The 21,281-nt window shown below is 36.1% G+C and overlaps 1 protein-coding gene across 9 annotated transcripts in view; it reads left to right on the plus strand.

Moving 5' to 3' along the window:
- LOC101425300 (zinc finger protein 782-like) overlaps nucleotides 1-21,281 on the plus strand; it is a 109,374-nt gene that overhangs the window by 83,567 nt on the left and 4,526 nt on the right. For 4 of the 9 annotated variants that reach the window (XM_058301506.1, XM_058301511.2, XM_058301510.1 and 1 more), the window contains one exon: nucleotides 5,922-6,017. The exons of 1 other annotated variant lie outside the window; for it this stretch is intronic. In XM_058301506.1, the coding sequence (XP_058157489.1) occupies nucleotides 5,922-6,017 (96 nt within the window). Of the gene's footprint in view, nucleotides 1-5,921; nucleotides 6,018-8,744; nucleotides 12,500-12,634; nucleotides 15,157-21,281 lie in introns of those variants that run through there. 4 more of the 9 variants (XM_058301507.2, XM_058301513.2, XM_004452263.5 and 1 more) reach the window with 2 other exon arrangements.

Genomic DNA, 21,281 nt, shown 5'->3' on the forward strand with positions numbered 1-21,281 from the left:
CTTTGGGCAATAATGAATAATGCCACTATGAACATTGGTGTGCATATATCTGTTCATGTCCCTCCTTTCAGTTCTTTGGGTATATACCAGTAGTGGGATTGCTGCATCACATGGCACTTCTATAGTTAGCTTCCTGAGGAACTGCCAGACTGTCCTCCAAAATGGTTGCACTATTCTGCATTCCCACCAGCAATGGATAATGGCTCCCATTCGTATACATTTTCACCAACACTTTTAATCCTGTTTATTTTAATAGTCGACAGTCTAATGTTTTGAAAGATGATATCTCATTGTAGTTTTCATTTGCATTCCCTAGTAGCTAGTGATGTTGAGCATCTTTTCATGTGCTTTTTAGCCATTTGTATTTCTTCATTGGAGATGTGTCTATTCAGATCACTTGCCCATTTTTAAAATAAGTTGTTTCTCTTTTTATTTTCAAGGTATTGGATTTCTTATATATTTTGGATATTAGTCCCCTATCAGGTAAATGAGTACCATATATTTTCTCTAATTGAGTGGGCTGCCTTTTCACTTTCTTGACAAACTTTGAGGTGTAAAGTTTTAAATTTTGAGGAGGTCCCATTTATCTAGTTTTTCTTTCATTGCTTGGCTTTGGGTGTAAATTTCATGTAACTGTTTCCTAATACAAGATCTGGAAGATGCTTCCCTATATTATCTTCTAAGATATTTTTGGTCTTGGTTCTTATATTTATATCTTTGGTCTATCTTGGGTTAATTGTTGTATAAGGTGTGAGATGGTGTTTCCCTCCCTATCTTTTGGATATGGAGATCCAATTCTCCATGCACTATTTGTTGAAGAGGCCATTGCTCCCTCTTGAGTGGGCTTGGTGGCCTTGTTGAATATCAGTCTTCTATATATGCAAGGATCAATATCAGAGCTCTCAATTTGGTTCCATTGGACAATATGTCTGTCCTGTGCCAACACCACACAGTTTTGACCACTGTAGCTTTGTAAAATGTGTTAAAGTCAGGTAGTTTGATTCCTCCAGTTTTGCTTTTGGTGGTTTTTTTTTTTCAGTATGTCTGGCTATTTGGAGCCCTTTGCCCTTCCCGGTAAATTTCACAGTTAGCTTTTCCATTTCAGTAAAAGTTGTGGTAATTTTTAATGGGATTGAGTTAAATCTGTAAATCAGTTGGGTAGAATAGACATCTTAATGATGTTTAGTCTTCCAATCCATGAACCAGAAAATTATTCATTTGTTTAGGGCTGCTTTGATTTCCATTGATGGGATTGTTTAGTTTTCGACATACAAGTAGTTTACATCTTTAATTAAGTGTGTTCCTGGGCATTTCATTCTTTTAATTGCTATTGTAAGTGGGATTTTTTTCTTGATTTCCTCCTCAAATTGCTCATTATTGGTGTACAGAAATGCTACTGATTTTTACATATTGATCTTATAACCTGCCAATTTGCTGAATTCATTTATAAGCTCTAGAAGCTTTCTTGCCAGTTTCTCAGGGCTTTCATGGTATGGGATCATGTTATCTGCAAATATTGAAATTTTTACTTCTTCATTTCCAATTTAGATGCCTTATTTATTTTTCTTGCCAAACTGCTCAAGCAAGCACTTCTAACAAAATCTTAAATAAGAATGGTGTTAGTAGGCATCCTTGTCTTGTTCCAGATCTTAAAGGGAAAGCTTTTTGAATTTCACCATTGAGTATGGTGTTAGCTTGGGCTTTTCATATATACCCTTTATCATATTGTGGAAGCTTTCTTCTGTTTTAATTTTTTGCTGTGTTTTTAATCAGGAAAGGGTGCTGCATTTTATCAAATGCTTTTTCTGCAACTATAGAGATTATCATGTGATTTTTTACTTTTGATATGTTTATGTAGTACACTACATTGATTTATTTCCAGTGCGTAATTCATATGATGTGTTGTTGATTACTTTTAGCAAGTATTTTGTTGAGAATTTTAGCTTCTAGGTTCATTAGAGAGATTAGTCTATAGTTTTCCTTGTAGCATCTTTGTTTAGCTTTCATGTTAGGGTGATGTTGGCATCGTAGAATGAGTTATGCAATGTTCCCTTCCTTTCTATTTTTGGAGAAGTTTAATCAGGATTGGTGTTAGTTCTTTCAGGAATGTTTGGCAGAATTCACCTGTGAAGCCATCTGGTTCTGGGCTTTCTTAGTTGGGAGGTTTTTAATGACTAATTCAATCTTGATAGTTGTCATTGGTTTTTTGAGTTCATCAGTTTCTTTCTTATGTAGACTGCTTGTGTGTTTCTAGGAATTTGTCCATTTCCTCTAAATTATCCATTTTGTTGGCATATAATATTTCAAATTATCCTGTATTTCTGTGAGGTCAGTGGTGAATCCCGATCCTCCTTTCTTCTTTTATGTATTTGCATCTTCTCTCTTCTTTGATAGTTTAGCTAAGGGTTTGTCAATTTTATTAATCTTCTCAAAGAACCAGCTTTTGGTTTTGTTTATTTTTTCTAGTGCTTTATTTTCAATTTCTTTTATTTCTGCTCTAATCATTGTTATTTCCTTCTTTCTAATTCCTTTGGGGTTAGTTTGCTGATTCTTCTAGGTGTGCATGTAGGACTTTAAGATTTTAGCTCTTCTTTTTTCATACAGGCATTTTATGACTGAGTTTCTCTCTCAGTACAGCTTTTGCTACATCCCATAGGTTTTGATATGTTGTGTTTTCATTTTTATTCGTCTCAAGGTAGTTACAGATTTCTTTTGCAGTTGTCCTTGACCCACTGATTATCTAAGAGTGTGTTGTTTAACTTCTATATCTATGTTTTCTAATGTGCTTCTCTGCCCCTTCCTGATTTCTAGCTTCATTCCATTGTGATCAGAGAAATTACTTTGTATATTTTCAATCTTTCTGAATTCTTTGAGAGTTGTTCTATGCCCTAGCGTATGGTCTGTCCTGGAGAATGATCCGTGTGCACTCGAGAAGAATTTATCTCCTGCTATGTTTGGGTGTAATGTTCTGTATATGTCTATTAGGTCTGCATCTTCTAATATATTAATCAGGATCTTTGTTTCTTTATTGATTTTTTTTGTCAAGATATTCTTTCTAATGGTGATAATGGTATATTAAAGTCCCCCATTACATTTGTAGAAGCATCTATTTCTGCATTTAGTTTTTTAAATATTTGCCTCATGTTAGTATTTTTGAGGCACCTAGTTAGGTACATAAATGTTTATGATTGTTTTTTCTTAGTGATAGAGTACCACATTTATTAAAATATAGTGGTCTTCTTTGTCTCTTACAAGAGTTTTTCATTTAGAGTCTATTTTTTTCTGACATAGTATAGCTATGTCTGCCCATTTTTGGTTATTGTTTGTATGTTAAATTGTTTTCCAACCATTCACTTTCAGCCTTCTTGCATCCCTTGGTCTAAATAGACAGCATATAAATGGGTCATATTTCCTTATGTATTCTGCCAGTTTTTGTCTCTTGATTGGACAGTTTAATCCGTTAGCATTCATTGTTATTATTGTCAAGGAATTATTTACATTAGCCATTTTGTCTTTAGGTTTCTGTATGTCATATGTTGTTTTATTTCTCCTTTTATCTTTTTAGTGATTCTTACACTCTCCTCCAATTCTTCTGTTTTTTTCCTTTTAGTATCTTAAGTATGTCATACCTCTGCCTTCTTACCTCCGTGGTTTCAGATGAGAAATCAGCACTTAATTGTTGAGCTTGCCATGTATGTGATGAATCTCTTTTCTCTTGCTGATTCTGGTATTCTCTCTTTGTCTTAAGCATTGAACAGTTTTGACAAGTATATGTCTTGTAGTAGGCCTGTTAGGATTTATATTGTTGGGAGTGCACTGCACTTCCTGGACATGTACATCCATATTCCTCAATAGATTTGGGAAATTTACAGCTATTAGTTCCTCCAACTTTCCTTCTGCCCCCTTTTCCTTTTCTTCTTCTTCTGGGATGTCTATAATGCATATATTTGTGCATTTTGTGTTGTCATTCAAGTCCCTAAGTCCTTGCTGGATTTTTTCTGTCTTTTCATCTATTTGTTCTACTGTCTGTCTGATTTCAGGTGTATTACCTGCAGCATCACTGATTCTTTCCTCTTCATCTTCAAGTCTGCTATTTTGTGCTTCCAGTGTATTTTTGATTTCTTACATTGTGCCATTCATCACCATCATATCCATGACCTACTTTTCATTTATTTATGCCCCCTCCCCCCATTGTCTGTTCTCTGTGTCCATTCGCTGTTTGTTCTTCTGTGTCTGCTTGAATTCTCATTAGATGGCTCCAGGAACTGACCTTGGGACCTTCCAGAGTGGGAGAGAGGCGATCATTCTCTTGTGCCACCTCAGCTCCCTGATCTACTTCATGTCTTATTCTCTCCCCTTTGTGTCTCTTTTTGTTGCATCATCTTTCTGTGCCAGCTCTCCACATGGGCCAGCACTCCTGCACAGGGCAGCACTCCTGTATGGGCAGCACTCCTGCACAGGGCAATACTCCTGCATGTACTCCACGTAGGCCAGCTCACCACACGGGCCACCATGCCTTCACCAAGAGGCCCTGGGCATCAAACCCTGGACCTCCTATATCATAGACAGGAGCCCAGTTGCTTGAGTCACATCCACTTCCCATATTCATTACCTTTTTATGTGTATTTGCAATTTCTTCAGAATGTTCTCTCAGGGACTTCTTAATATCCTTACCTCTTCCTTCACTTCATTAAGTTGATTTATGATATTTGTTTGGACATCCCTTGATTAGTTGTTCCATGTTCTGCATCTTCTGTTTTTTAGTTTTTTCATTAGACTGGGTCCTGATTTCCAGTTTCTTAGTATGGCTTCTGTTTTTGTTGTTGTTGTTGTTGATTTCTAGGCATCTCTTTATCTTGATAGGTTTATCTTGTTGTTTAGCTTCTCTTTCTACTCTGGGTTTTTATTTTGTTGTTCTTTTTATGTGAGTGGTAAAGTTTCACTTTGACACATTGTTCCTCTTATTTTCTTTCCTTGCTGTTGTCTGTGTTCACTTGGGGGGAAAAATTAAGATCAGAGAAAAAGTAAGAGATAAGAAGAGAAATAGAATAATTGTGATAAAAGTAAAAAAGAAGAGAAACTATAGAAGACCTAGGAAAATAAATAGCCTGAGTAAAAGATCATAAGAATTACAGAGGAATAAGAATTAAAAAGTGGAATAGAAAAAAATGAGATCAAAAACAAAATTGACAGAAATATGTAGAACGAATTAAAAGGCCAGAATGATGAGATGAGTGGAAAAGAAAAAAGAAAAAGAAAAAAATTAAGAAAACAGAGAAATAAAATGTAAAAGAAAATTGAAGACCAAACTAAAAGAGGTGGAATGAAAGCAGGAGATATTTCTCCTTTCTTTCCTTACCATTTTTTTTCTTTTACCGGCTTTTACTACTGACATTATTTCTTTTCTTTCCTTCATTTTTCATCTCCTGCTTTCTTTTTTTAAAAAAGATTTATTTATTTCTCCCCACCATTTTTCTATCTCCTTTCTTTTTTTAAAAAGATTTATTTATTTCTCCCCACCCCCTCCTTGGCATTTGCTGTGTCTGTTTGTTGTATACTGGTCTTCTCTTTCTAGGAGGCACCGGAACCCAAACCTGGAGCCCTCCCATGTGGGAGGGAGGCATTAATTGCCTGAGACACTTCCACTCCCTATTTTGTTGCATCTCTCATTTCCTCACTGTTCCTTGGTTGCATCTCCTCACTGTGTGCATCAGACCATCACATCAGCTTGCTATCTTGTGTGACTTCTCCAGGTATTACCAGGAACTGAACCTGGACCTTCCATGTGGTAGGCAGAAACTCAATCACCTGAGCCACATTCACTTCCCAGAGTGCCATTTTTGAAGCAGTGCCTTCTTTTAAACTCAAAGACAGTGAAGCCCTGCATCTCACTCAAATTCCAAATCATTTCCCATTTACAGGGTGCTGCTTAACGAAACCACACCTGATCTTCACATTAGAACAAGGAGAAAACCCATGGTTATTAGAGGAAGGATTTCTAAACAGAAACCATGCAGGTGAGTTATTTAGTACTACTAAAAGTGATTGGCAAAATTAAACTGAAAGTGACAAGTTAGAGGTGGGCCATTTGAAATGTTTTTCAGCACTCTCCTTGTAGAGTGCTTTACCTTTAGAATTTTAGAAATAAAAGATCTAATAAAATGTGGAAGGAAGATCTAACAGAAAGGATGAGATGTAAGCATGTTGTTTTTCCAAGTTGAAATTATGGAGGCTATGTATATCATTTATGGCTGACATTAAGAGATGGATGTCTATTTAAAGTAAAAATATAAAAACTAATAAATGTCATTAAACCAACTAAATTGGGAGTTAAAGGATCAGAATAAGAGAGGAAATAGTCTTCTATAACAGAGCATTTTTAGATACCATTTAAATAAATAGGTAATTTAGGAATTGCATAATATTATAATTATAAGGATACTTACTAGAGCCACATACAACCATCCTAATTTTTGAACAATAAATATGCTTAGCAGAGCAAACTTACTAGGAATGTTTATATAGAAAGCTGTGTCAGGATTCCGAGGACCATGCTGAAGTTTTATGATTTGCAAGCGGATCCCTCAGGATTCTACATATTGCCATATTAATGACTAAGATTTATTACAGTGAAAGGATACAAAGCAAAATCATCCAAAGGAAAAGGTTCATGAGTAAACCATGTGTCATAGGAAAGTAGTCAAGAGCTTCCAAGTGTCTTATCCCAGTGTAGTATCTCAGGAGATATTTAATTACCTCAGAAACGAAGTGTGGCAACATGCATGAAATGTCCTCCAGGGGAGCTCATTAAAGACTCAGATCTCCTGCTTTTAATTGCTGTCTGGTTATGTAGACACCCTATGTCTAGCATCTACCCCTGTTCTAGGCTCTGAGAAAGAAAAACGGTCTTTGGCAAAAATCACATTGTTCAGTTTTGCCACAGTGAGCCAGGCATCCATTCTGAGAATGTTGGAAACCTCCTGCCGTCGTAGGTTACCATATGCCATCCAAGGGCCAGCCTTCTAGGCAGGCCTTCCCAAGGATACTAGTCTCAAACCTACTTGTTAATTCTTTTATGCACAATCATCGTGTAACACAGTGTAACACAAAGTAATTCAAACATACCTGCCCTGTCAACTATGGTAAATGGACTAAAGTCACTTATTAAGAGAAAATCCTATTAGATTGCATCAGAGAGATACACCTAAAATATAAGTGGGAAATTTGAAAAACAGTTGTGAAGTGTTAAACCAATAAACATAAAAATGATTCAGGGTTTATTTCTGTAACTTCTACTTTAGGTTTAATTTGGGTTAGAAAAACGGGTGACAAAAAACAATATTTTGACAGTGCTAAAAGAAGACAATTTAAAAATGAGTTATGAAAGTTTTGATTAACTATACAATTAATTATTGTTATGAGTCTCAAAATAAGAATCTATCAGAAATGAGGAGAAAGACAAACACATTAACAGAGTCAGACTTAATATACACTAATTTCATACCATTCAGTAGACAAAACCTGGCACCCTAGAATAGTGCTTGGCAGGGTACAGTCTTCAGGTAAAATCCTGCCTACTATCTGTTTTCTTTAAAGAATGATTTAAAAAGCCACATGAACAGCAAAGTTGAAAACCTTTACAGAAAAAGTTTGTCTACCACTTACCTCAAAGTTATAAATACCATATTGTTTGAAATAAAACTAACATGTATCTTTCAAAACTCTTTTTTCTGCAAACAATAAATAACTGTCTTTTATATGACATGAAAAGAGCCACAAAATATAAAAATATTTTTTAAAAACTTCAGTATTTTCTACACAGTAAAAATATTGTTTAATAAAACCTGTAAATTTGGAAAAAAAACTGTTTTCAAATCAGTAATGGATATCTATCTTTTCAATATATGTTTGATTAAAGAATAAATCAAAATAAAGGTTGTATAGTGTTCAAGACCTTTTGGGTAATAAATAAAGCAGAATTTAGATGAAAAGTGTAAAAGATGAGAGGAAAACTGGTTCTCAGAATTAAAATTATTTAATGAAATAGCTAACCTCATGTAAAAAAGAGACAAAGTATTCCATAAGAAAAAACTGTGTAGATACATTGATGAAAATATTTTGAAATACATATGGTGAAAGACATGCAATATATTGAAATAATTTTTCTAAAATGGTTTGAGATGCATTAAACTTGACTACACTAGAAGATTATAATACATTTAGTTTGGAATTTCTATTATAAAGATCTCAGTTCTCTCCAGTGTGTTTATATGTTCAATATAATACCAAACAAAATCTGAATTAGTTCATTAAAACCTGAAAAGGTGATTCTAAAATTTATGTGGAAGTGCAAATGCCCCAAAATTGTGAAAAGATATATACCAGACGTGAAGGTATATTACAAAGCTCTGTAACCAGTATGAACTGGTAGAGTATAGAGATAATTATGTAGACCAATAAAACAGAATAGAAAGCACAGAAACAAACATATGCTTTAATAACATTTGATTTATAAAAAAGGTTAGACTGCAGAGTACAGCAAAGCCATTAATGTGAAAAATGACATTGTGTGCCTGCTTTACAGTATACCTGGAAATTCATTTTGGGTGATTAAAGACTGAATTTAATGAGGCAAAATGTAAATTTTTATTTTCTTAAAGATTTATTTCTCTCCCTTTCCCCCCTGTTGTCTGCTCTCTGTGTCCATTCGCTGTGTGTTCTTCTGCATCCGCTTGCATTATCAGGTAGCACCGTGAAACCGCATCTCTTTTTTGTTGTGTCATCTTGCTGCATCAGCTCTCCGTGTGTGCGGTGCCACTCCTGGGCAGGCTGTGCTTTTTTCACATGGGGCAGCTCTCCTTGTGGGGTGCGCTCCTTGCGTGTGGGACGACCTCTATGTGGGGGTTCCCTTGCGTAGCACGGCACTGCTTGCACACAGCAGCACTGCACATGGGCCAGCTTACCACACGGGTTAGAAAGCCCTGGGGATTGAACCCTGGACCCTCCATGTGGTAGGCAGACACTCTATCCGTTGAGCCACATCTGCTTCCCAAAATTGTAAATATTTTGAAAGAAACTTATGAGAACATTTTTATTGCATTGCCTATGGAATAATTTAAGACCAAATATCACTTATTATATGAGAAATCATATAAATTGGCAAGTATTAAAATTCAGAGTTTTTTATTACCAAAAGCATGTGAAAGGTCAAAGTACAATATAGCTGAATCTATTTGTAATAGAAGAACCAAGGCAATATTGGTACTCAACTTATATGAAGAACTTCTGCAAATCTATGAGGAAAAAGCAGGCAGTCCAGCACAAATATGGGCAAAAGACATGAAAAAAGTCTTCGTGGAAATCAACGTGTCCAGTAAACATGAGAAAAGGTATTTAATCTTGTTAGTTGTGAAAGAATGCAGAAGGAAACTGCAGCATGATGACCAGTGCACAGTGGCTTGTAAGATTAGCATAAATGAAGAGTCTCTGTCAGGCTTTGATGAGGATGTGGAGCATCAGAGACTCCCATCAGTGCAATGGATTTCAAACTGGTTTAACCACTTCTACAATCAGTGGGCATTATTGAGTGAAGGCAAAGGTATGCATATCCCATATCTGGCAATTTTAGTCCTTTTTTTATATAGCAAGTTACACTGCTCTGCTCCAGGAAGCATGTGAGAATTTTGTTCCAAACTGAAAACAAGCCTAATGCCCACCAACAGATAAGAGGAGAAATAAATTGTGGTGAGTTTATTGAAAGTAATAACATTACGAAAATGAAGAGTAAGCTGTGTGTTTTTCTTGTATATAAAGCAACTGGGAAAAGAGAAATGTACTTATTTTTGTACTGTATACACTGAATGCAAAATACAATGAGAAATAAGTAATTTTTTACTATATATGTCATGAGAAAAATTTCTTGCAAGCATAAAGGATGTTTTGCTCAGGAAGAAATACGTGAGTTTTCTCATAGCTAGTCAGTTTCTTTTTCTTGACCTTAATGGTGGTTGGATTACTTCCATGTACCTTTTCTGGACCTCTTTTCTATTGCAACATTTCCTGTGCCTTCAGAGTCTCTGCTGGAGTGTATCTACCCTTTATTCTCAATATAGTAAAAATTGATTTTCTCTCATGAGTCAAAATCCTCTGTCCTTCCTACTCCCTCTGTAATTGTCTTCCTCAATTTTTTTCCTCCAATAATGGACACTCATGAAGGCCCTTTAAATTTTTAAATCTCTTCATCTCTAGAATTTCTTTCTAATCTTTCAGTGGTTTCTAATGTTTGTTCCCTTTGGTACAAGATCTTTTTTTATCACTTCTCTATAATCACTACCTGTATTACCCAGCACTAGAGTCCTGCTCTCTCTTGCCTTGTTTTTCTACTTCCAAATTGGCATTTTTATTATTTTTCCATAATGAAACCAATTGATCTTGCTCAACCCTGACAAATAAACCTATGTTTGCCCCTTATTACTTACCATATGGTCTTATAATTTCTTACATTTCATTTCCAACATATTATAAACCCCTCTTATATCATCAGATTTATATCTTTCCCTTTCCTGTTTGTCTCTTAAATGTCATGTATGACATTTTCCCCTATGTTGCACCTTTCATCTATGTATGTTTCCCTATAAAACTTTGGAAATACATCATGAAATTCCTTAATGTGCCTACCACCTGGGAAAAACATTTTTGTCATTTCATTATTACTCATTTTATATTTTGGCTCAGATTTCCACTCCTATAAAATTATCTTGGTGTACTTTAGCCTATATTTCACTCTCTGTTTTTTAGATTCTCAATCCACTTGATAGTATCAGATGGAAATGACAGTTTTAGACTCTCAATCCACTTGATAGTATCTGATGGCACACATTCTATGCCACATAGCATACAATTATTAAATTTACTCCTTTCCCCATAAAGGAATTGTCTATGATTTTTTCTGCCATACTCCAAATTTAATATGTAATAAATATATAATTACATTGTGGATTAACCCATAGCCAGGTGGGGAGAAGTATTTCATATTGATTCATTCAGAAACACTATCCTAACATGGAAATGCCAAGGTCCTATTTCTAGACCTTTTGAAGCCTTAGTTTGCACTATGTCTGAGCCGTTAGAGTGAAAGGTCTGTCTGAGTAATTACATGGCTCACTGTTTTTTAAGAATCACTGCTTTAATTTATATTACAGATGGATACAATTAAATCAGAATGAGAATTGTATTATGGAAAGGAGAGCAAAGCTGCATCAAATACATTTTATATCATATTTGTTGCTGTCAAATAGAAGGTGGATAATTTTTTAAGATATAACCATGGGAAAATGCTGTCCGTTTTTCTCTGCCATCACTTTTAAGTGTGTGTTTAATTCCATGATGGTAATTTGCTTAAAAATCTTGTTTGTCAGTTACCTGTGTTCTTTCCTTTTTCCATTTTTAAAAATGAAGGATACAGACTATAATTTCAGATTTTAAAACAAATGGTACTTAAATTGGTGGGAAGATACGTGAAGACTTTTTTAAAATTTTAATTTAAATTTTTGGGAAAATAGCTATGATCTGAAGGGCATTTAGATTCTAAGTAGTTCCAAAGCTGGCTTACAGGATAATTAGAGAAAGACTATAGATATAAGATTATTGTTGGAAATCAAACATTCAGTGGCAACTGATAGCCTGTCAGTGTGGAGCAGAAAACAAAATACTGTGGACTAGTATAGTAGAATTGTAGTTCGAACACATAATGATAATGCAGTTCATATACAACTTTCTTTTTCAGAACCACATTTGTTAAATCTTTCTTCTCTTGGTACCTAGGGTGTGGACTCAAGACCTTATAATGTTTTCAACATATACTTGACATTGTGTTGCATGGAATGTGGGTTTCAGCATGGTAATAGCAGTAAAATATACTCAAGCAATTTATGATAAATACATATGTAAAGTATTTGTAAAGTTTCTTGTATCAGCTTGAAACATATGATCCTTAAGGTTATCACAGTCAGTGAAAACTGTATATGCTGAAAGTAGATGATAGCTGAATTAAGGACTGGATGTAAGCATAACTGGTTTTCAGAAAATGAAAGAGCAAATTGAAAGCAGGAACAAGTCTTGATGGGCCAGACAGTCATTTAACCCCCATGTTATGAATGACTCTAGTACCTGATACAATAAAGCCAGGATTGAGCAGGCCAGGCAGTAAAATGACTTCCAATCATCACTTTTACACTTCCATTTGTATATTTGTGTTCCCGAGTATGATGGTATAGGAAGAATTAAAGCATGGTCTAGAAAACAAGGAAATTGTTGCCATTATTAAATACTCTGGTACACATTTGTTGAATAACAACAGAAATGCCAAAGCATTTTGAGAATTATATTTTAAAATACCAAATATATAAAATATTCATTTGAAATTTCTTGTACCTATTGCTACTATGTAAAGGTTTTCTTGTGCATGTTTTTAATAATAAAAGAGAATCTAAGGAATAAACATTTGGAATTACTTTTGTATTGGGAGACTGAGGCAGAAACCAAGGAATTAGATAATAGGGCCTGTGTGTATAGTCCCCACTGCATGAAAAGTGTGTTAAGCATCATAAAGTATTTTTAATTTTCTGATTTTTAGAATACTGCCAACATGAGGAACCCACACAGAAAAGCTCAGAAAACCAAGGTGAACACTGGTGTCGTATTTCATTTACCAACAAAATCCTGACTACAGATCAAAAGAAACCCTGTAAATGTGATGGATATGCAAAAGCTTTTAGAGCAAAGGCAGGTCTAAGAATCCACCAGAGAGCTCACATGGCAGACAGACCCTTCAACTGCAGTGAATGTGGGAAATCTTTCCAGTATAAATCAGTCCTCATAATTCACCAGAGGATTCACACTGGGGAGAAACCCTGTAAATGTGATGAATGTGGGAAATCTTTTAGGCTGATGTCGACCCTCAGAGGACATCAGAGAACTCACACTGGTGAGAAACCCTATAAATGTGATGAATGTTCAAAAGCTTACAGTACAAAATCACGTCTAAGAATTCATCAGAGACTCTTTGAATGCAAAGAATGTGGGAAATCTTTCCATTGTAACTCAGTCCTCATAATTCATCAGAGGACTCACACTGGGGAAAAACCCTATAAATGTGATGAATGTGGGAAATCTTTCCAGTATAAATCAGTCCTCATAGTTCATCAGAGGATTCACACTGGGGAGAAACCCTGTAAATGTGAGGAATGTGGGAAATCTTTTAGGTTGATCTCAACCCTCAGAGAACATCAGAGAACTCACACTGGGGAGAAACCCTATAAATGCGATGAGTGTTCAAAAGCTTTCAGTGCAAAAAAACGTCTAAGAATTCATCAGAGAACTCACACAGGGGAGAGACCCTTCGAATGCGAAAACTGTGGGAAATGTTTCCGGTGTAACTCAGTCCTCATAATTCATCAGAGAACTCACACTGGGGAGAAACCCTATAAATGTGATGAATGTGGGAAATCTTTTAGGGTGATATCAACCCTCAGAGGACATCAGAGGACTCACACTGGAGAGAAACCCCACAAATGTGATGAATGTGGGAAATCTTTTAGGGTGATATCAAAACTCAGAGTACATCAAAGAAGACACACTGGAGAGAAACCCTGTAAATGTGATGAATGTGGAAAATCTTTTACAGAGATAACAACCCTCAGAAGACATCAGAAAGTTCACACTGGGGAGAAACCCTATGAATGTAATGAATGTGGAAAGTCTTTCAGGGATAAATCAAATTTTAGAGTACATCAGAGAATTCACACAGGGGAGAAACCATTAGAATGCAATGAATGTGGGAAATCATTCAACTATAAGTCTCACCTCACAATGCATCAGAGAAGTCACACACAAGAAATTTGTATAACTGTAATCAGTGTGGAAAATCTTTTAGCTGTAAATCAGTCCTAAAACTACAACAGAGAATTCACATGAGATAAAACCAATAACTGTAATGAATGTGGAATGTCTTTCAGGATGAAATCAAATCTTAGAGTACAATAGAGAACTCACATGGGGGGAAACCCTTAGAATGCAATGAATGTAGGAAATTGCTGAATTGTAAGTCATTCCCCTTATTACATCAGAGAATATAGGTTTTCTCCCTATATTACAACATAGAAAGAAACTCTATAAATGTGACATATGTGGTAAGTATTACACAGTGAAATGTAATCTCAAAAAACACCAGAAAATTCACACTGGGGAAAAACCTTATAAATATGATATCTCTGGGAAGACTTATGCACAGAACTATATTCTCAAAGGACATCAGAGAACTCACACGAGGGAGAAACCCCATGAATGTAATAAATGGAAAGTCTGTCAGCAATAAATAACAATACATCAGAGAGCCCACACTGAGGAGAAACCGTGTAAAAGTGGTGAATGTGGGAAGTCATATACAGAAACATGTTCTCAAAAGTCATCAAAGATGCCCCTAACAAGGGCTCATCCACATATGTGAGATAAACACTACAAAAACTAAGGGAAGGAATAGATGCCGTGACAATTATAGTGGGGGATTTTAACATACCACTGTCATCAGTGGACAGAACATCTCAAAAGAGAATAAAGATTTGGAATAATATCTTAGAGGATCTGAACATCATAGACATATACAGAACATTACACCCAAATACAGCAGGATATACATTATTCTCAAGTGCACATGGATCATTCTCCAAGATACACCACATGCTAGGCCACAGAGAAAGTCTCACTGAATTCAGAAAGATTGAAATCATACAGAATAATTTCTCTGACCACACTGGAATGAAGCTGAAAATCTGCAAGAGCCAGAAACCCAGATTTGGCACCAAGATATGGAAGTTAAACAACACACTCCTAGAAAAACAGTAGGTCAACAGAAATCAATAGCTACCTTGAAATAATGAAAATGATAACATATCAAAACTTATGGAATGCAACAAAATCTGTACTGCAAGGAAAATTCATAGCCATAAATTCATACCTCTAAAAAGAAGAAAGAGCCAAAAGTGAAGAACTAACTGCACAATTGGAGGAATTAGTAAAATAACAAACCCCAATGAAAGAAGAAAGAAAAAAAAAATAACAAAGATCAGAGCAAAACTAAATTAAATAGAAAATAAGAAAGCACTTGAAAAAATAAAACAGCTGGTTCTTTGAGAAGATTAATAAAATTGACAAACCTTTAACTAGACTAACAAAAAAAGAAGATGCAAATAAATACACAAAATAAGAACTGAGAAAGGGTATATCATGACTGACCCCACTGAAATAAAAGCTATCATAAAAGGCTACTTTGAAAAACTATATTCCAACAAGAAAGACAGTATAGAGGAAATGAACAAATTCCTTGAAACACATAAGCAGCCTGCATTGATGAAAGAAGAAATCGATGATCTCAACAAACCAATCAAAAGTAAAGAGAATCAGTCATTAAAAACCTCCCAGCTAAGAAGAGCCCTGGGCCAGATGGTTTAACAGGTGAATTCTACCAAACATTCCAGAAAGAAAACCCAGTCTTGCTTAAAATGTTCCCAAAAAATCAAAAAAGAAGGAACATTTCCTAACTCATTCTATGATGCCAACATTACCCTAATACCCTTGACCTCTCTCATATGAACCAAGCAAACCAAGCTGTCTCAGAGAACTAGAGACTAGAAGGATAGGCTTAAAGGAATTGGGGGGAGGAATATGGGGAGAGCAAGTTTCCAAGCTGACGACTACATGGGTGAAGTCTATGATAAGCTGGAGGTAAATATTTGTTCAGGGAAGGGATAAGATGGGAGCATAGGGATACCGTTGGGTGGAGCTTTGAGGCTTGAGGGGGGTTAGGGTTGGGAGGATAGGTCAGATGGCCCAAGGAACTGGGGGGAGGGCCAGGGAAACAGTTAAATATGGGAGAATCTCAGGTATATGGTTGAAACTGTAAGGTTGAGAAAATTCTTTAGAAAGAAAACATCGGGAAACTAAAAATTTAGATATTTGTACAGTCTAAAATATAAACCATAATGTAAACCAAAATGGAACCATGTTTGAAAGCTATGTTTCAAAATCTGTACAACAGCTGCAGCAAATGTAACTTGGACATGTAGAAAGATCATTGCTAGGGAAGGGGAAAAGGGCTTGGTATTGGATATATGGGAGTCCCCTATATTGTATATGTGAATTACTGTGATCTAAAACTTTTTTGAAAACAAAATTAAAAATCAGAAAACAAAATTTTTTTAAAGAATGGATGTAGATACTAAGGAAGAAATGAAAGTGCCTTGTCACTGTATGTACAGGGCAACACCTATTAGTGATGAAAGGCAAAACATTAAAAACAAATCTTTATAATAGTGTTCATTTTTATTAATACACCAACTTCTTTTTAAGTGGAAGCAAACCCAGGTACTAGTTCTCCTGAGGGCTATGGAGACCCACAGGGATATGATCATGGCAGATAGCTCTGGAGCTCAGTACCATGTCAGTGGGCCCTACTTTGGAATTTGTGTCCCTTAGTGTGATGGAATTGGACCTTTCACACATGCCTCTTCTATCACTTTTAGTGAACCTTTGGTTGGTGCTAGTGTTGGTGTATACTTAGGAGACTTGAATCTCTGGTTTGTTGGACTTAACAGGTCAGCTAACAGGGAGGTGAAGATGGTCAGTCACCACACCAGGGAACTGAGAGTGCCTACTACTGCAAGTAGGAGAATTGCATCCATCATCCATGTAGAATCTAAGCTCCCTCTCAATATTGAGGTGGAGTGGACATCACCATCCCAGGGCCCACAGAATGGAGTAATAATATATGGATTAGAGTGGCCTTACTGATATTCTACTATAAAACTGTTGTGACTTAGAAATTGTATCATTGATGGGGAGAAAGTGGCCAAAGTAGTTGCTGAGGGCAGGGAGTGGAAAGAAGAGATGTAATGAGGGGACATTTTAGAGACTTTGGGATTGTCCTAAATGATATTGCAGGGTCAGATGCTGGACATTTTATATCCTGCCATAACCCACTGAATGTACAGGGGGTGAGTGTGAACTACAGAGTAAACTATTATCCATGTGGTGCAGCAGTGCTCCAAAATGTGTTCACCAAGTGCACTGAGTGTGCTGCAATGATGGGGAAGGTTGTTGGTGTGGGAGGAGTGGAGTGGGAGGATGGGTGTATACGGGAACCTCTTGTTTTTTTAATAACAGCCTTTTTTTTTGATGTATGTATCTTCAAAAAGCAATTTACAAAAATGATAGGGGTGGGGTGTGGGTTATATGGGAACCTCTTATGTTCTTTTAATGTAACATTCTGTGTGATCTATTAACTTTAATTTTAAAAGTTTTATTAAAAATGTAAAAAAAAATGTCATCAGAGAACTCATGGGGGAGAAACCCTATAAATGTGATGTATGTGGGAAGGCTTATCCACATCAATATAATCTCAGAGGACATCAGAGAACTCACACTAGGGAGAAACCCAATATGTGATGAAAGTGTGAAATTTTTCAACTATATATCATTCCTCATAACACATCAGAGAACTCACAGAGGAGTGAAACTCTATAAATATCAGTTTGGAGACTCAGCCTAAAATTAAATCTTTCAGTACATCAGACCACTCACAGAAGAAATGCCTTATTATTGTAGTCAATGTGGAATCTTGTAGCCACAAATCAGTTCTCAGCATACATCCGAGAACTCACTTAGGGAGAAATTCTAAAAATGCAATGAATTTGCAAAGTGTTTCCGGGATAAGTCAAATCTCAGAAGACATCAGAAAACTCACCCAAGAGAAACCCTTAGAATGCAAAGAATGTGGGAAAACTTTCAACTGTAAGTCAATCCTCATAAGACATCAGACAATTGACAGGAGAGAAGCCTTGTAATCAGTGTGAAGATTCTTGTGGCCAGAAATCAGTTTGCAGAGTACATCAGAGAACCCACACTGGGGAGAAACCCTGTAATTGTAGTCTGTGTGGAGAATCTTTCAGACAGAAATCAACCCTCAGAGTACATCAGAAAACACACCAGAGAGCAACCATATAATGCAGTGAGTGTGCAGTCTTTCAGAGATATATTAAATCTCAGAGGATATCATGCATATCCCAAAGGGAAAAACCCATAAGAATGGAATTTGTGTGGGAAATCTTTTAGATATAGGCTAAAACTCAGTACATGAAACAACTATATCAGGAGACCCTAAAAAATAATGAATTTTGAAAAAACTTATTGCCAGAAATCAAGCATTAGAGATCAGCAGAAATCCCACGCATGAAATTAAATATGATTGTAAATAATATAAAAAAGTTCTCAGCTGGACATCAAACATCGTAAAATATCGAAGAACATTCACTGGAAAGAAGCCCTATTATATATGAATGTGAAGTTCCTCTGCAAAATATCAACCTTCATTAAATATCAGAGATCTTACAAAGGAGAGAGATTCTTAAGATACATTTTATATGGACATTTTTTTCAGTAAGAGTGTGGTCTTCATTGGATAGCAGACAATTAACCCAAGATAGAAACTCGGTAAAGATATTAATACAGGAAATATTGTGTGAACTCAGCCTTTAGGAAACTCACAGGAGTTTTTAGGAAAAAAATCTGAGAAAGTAATAATGTGAATACTTTGTGCCATGATTCATAACTCCTTCATGATCAGGGAACTTACCCAGTGAGGAAACCTAAAATGCAGTGAATGGGTGGTAACTCTAAGCCAAAATCAATTTTCTCAGTAACAGCAAAAATGCATTGAATGTGGATTGTGTACTATATGAAAACGCGTGAAGAGGCTCTATGAAGATAATGGATAAGGAAAATCCTTACTATATCAGTACTCAATTTTACTTAAGTTGGGAAAGTCCCCAAACATTATACAAGGACTTTTATTTGTCTTCCAGTAACTATTTCATCTTTTCCTTGTGGCACACCAAGTCTAACTTTCCCAACCACTTTTTCATCCTCGTGGGATCTTGTATCTACCTTGTGACTTGTGGACTGTAGGAATCAGTGACAAGTCTCATAAAAGAGACCTCAAAATGCCAATGCTTTCCCCAGTCCCTTGTCAAAATGGAAGAGAAATTATCTCCTGTGAAAGCATTAGACTCTTGCACTGAATATGAGAGTACAAGATGTGGGGAGCCAAGGTCACAGAGTTACTTTGGAATAGTTTTCTCCTCCATGTACACAGTTGGACTCTGAATGTGTTGAGGAAATAAACTTTTTTCTGATGAACTTCTGCAGGTTTAGGTGCACTTCCCACTGACCTATACTCACCTTGGTTAATAAAACAAAAATAAATATGACATCTGTGAGACATGTGAACTCAAAGTATACCTGAAAATCTGTCTCCCACATTCTTGAGGTGACTACATAAGCAGATTATGCAACTACTAAATCTTCATGAGAAATGCATTCTATTCTTTTTTCTTAATGAAGGAAGATCATTTAACGTACTCTGTTCTTCCTTGCACTGGCCATATGACAAGGCTGTTGAGAGAATGGACTTGCAGTTACACCACCTGTAGCAGTTTGATATATTGATGAATTCCAAAAAGAAATATTGGATTATGTTTGTAAATGGAACTTTTCCTCTAGGCATATTAGATTATATCGGGTTCATAGGTTTCCTTGATTAAGTAATCATGTAAACGTCAGTAGGGTGTTGAATCCCGACCCTTTGGTGAGTATATAAGGCATGGAAAAGGCAGAGTTGAGGGCTTTTAATGTTAGAGTTTTGATGTTGGAGTTTGATGCTGAAACTGGAGCCCCAGGGAGAGAGAGACAGCCCATTCGCCTCATAGTCTACAACTGGCCTTGTGGAAAGAAAGAATGCCTAGAGAGCTTCATAGTCTACAGCTGACCTTGTGGAGAAAACGAGCTGAGCCCAGAGGAACTCAGAAAGCCTGAACCCTGGCAGACATCAGCAGCCATCTTGCTCCAACACGTGAAAATAGACTGTGGTGAGGGAAGCAACTTACGCTTTATGGCCTGGTATCTGTAAGCTCCTACCCCAAATAAATACCCTTTATAAAAACCAACCAATTTTTGGTATTTTGCATCAGCACCCTTTTGGCTAATATACCACCTGTGCCCAAATTCCCAAAAATATTTGAGCATTGGGAAGTCACTTACTCTATACCTTAGTTATCTCAGCTGCAAAATGGGAATGATATCTTATTCACAGAGTAGTGATGAAGTTAAAGAAGTTAATCTCTCTAAAGGAAAAGGATATGTCCAGCACTTGACAGATGTAATCTTTTAAGGATTATTTTTTCTGTTACTATGGTTATTGGTATTACTGTCATCATCCTCATCATGAAGATTTCTTAAGTTTACTTAGGGAAGATGGTGCAATGTTTTAACGATCAGTTGGTTGACTGTCCAGGACATATCTTTTTCTTCCTCCTGGCACAAGAGGTTTACACGGTTACTTAATCCCTCCTGCACAATGTAGAAATATGTCCTTGTCATTTTTCTGAAATAATTATGGAAATATAACCTGTTTATATTTGAATTCTTTTGAAAGTATTCTTGTGACCCACCTGTTTCATGAGACTGTTGAGTAAAACTTGGGAATCATGGGGAAGGTTTCTTGAATTATTCGATAGGTTGTTATGACTGTATCAGGTAAAAAAGGATTTGGACTTTGTGAGCTGTACTATTGCTCACAAGTAGGTTCCTTTGAGAATTTAGCATGGTGTTGGTTGTGTCTTCCCTGAAAATGTAGGAAACACATTAAGTTCTTTTATTCATTAATCCCCCTACATTGCTTTTTTTGACACTATTTTATAAATAGTTCTATCATTGTGTTTTTATCATACATTGCTGCTTATTTGGCCCTTTTCATGATTAGCCGTTCAGAGTGATATTGTAGTTCTCAGTAGTATTCCCTGTTTTCATTTAATAACAGATAATGCCCCAAACCTGGGACATAACCCATATGGCCAAATAAAAGTATTTCATCTCCAGCCTCCACATTGATTTTTCCACTGAAGGGTATTTAATCCAAGATGAACTGAGTTATGTCCTTGGACTTTTGAAAATAAGGTTACATTTTGCAAAGCAGACAGAATAGTCAGAGTTTTCTCTTACTGCATAAACCCAGGATGGGGTTTGGCTCCTGAAGACTACAGTGTGCATGATCTTTCAGTGGCTCCCTCATAGAGCCTATAAACAGTAATAAAATGTGTATTTTGGGGGTCTGTTTCTGAACCTTAATTTTCTAATTTTTATATTTACATGATTTCAGACTTAGAGAAAATTTG

Source organism: Dasypus novemcinctus, chromosome 8, assembly GCF_030445035.2.
Source record: "Dasypus novemcinctus isolate mDasNov1 chromosome 8, mDasNov1.1.hap2, whole genome shotgun sequence".
Lineage (NCBI taxonomy): Eukaryota > Metazoa > Chordata > Mammalia > Cingulata > Dasypodidae > Dasypus > Dasypus novemcinctus.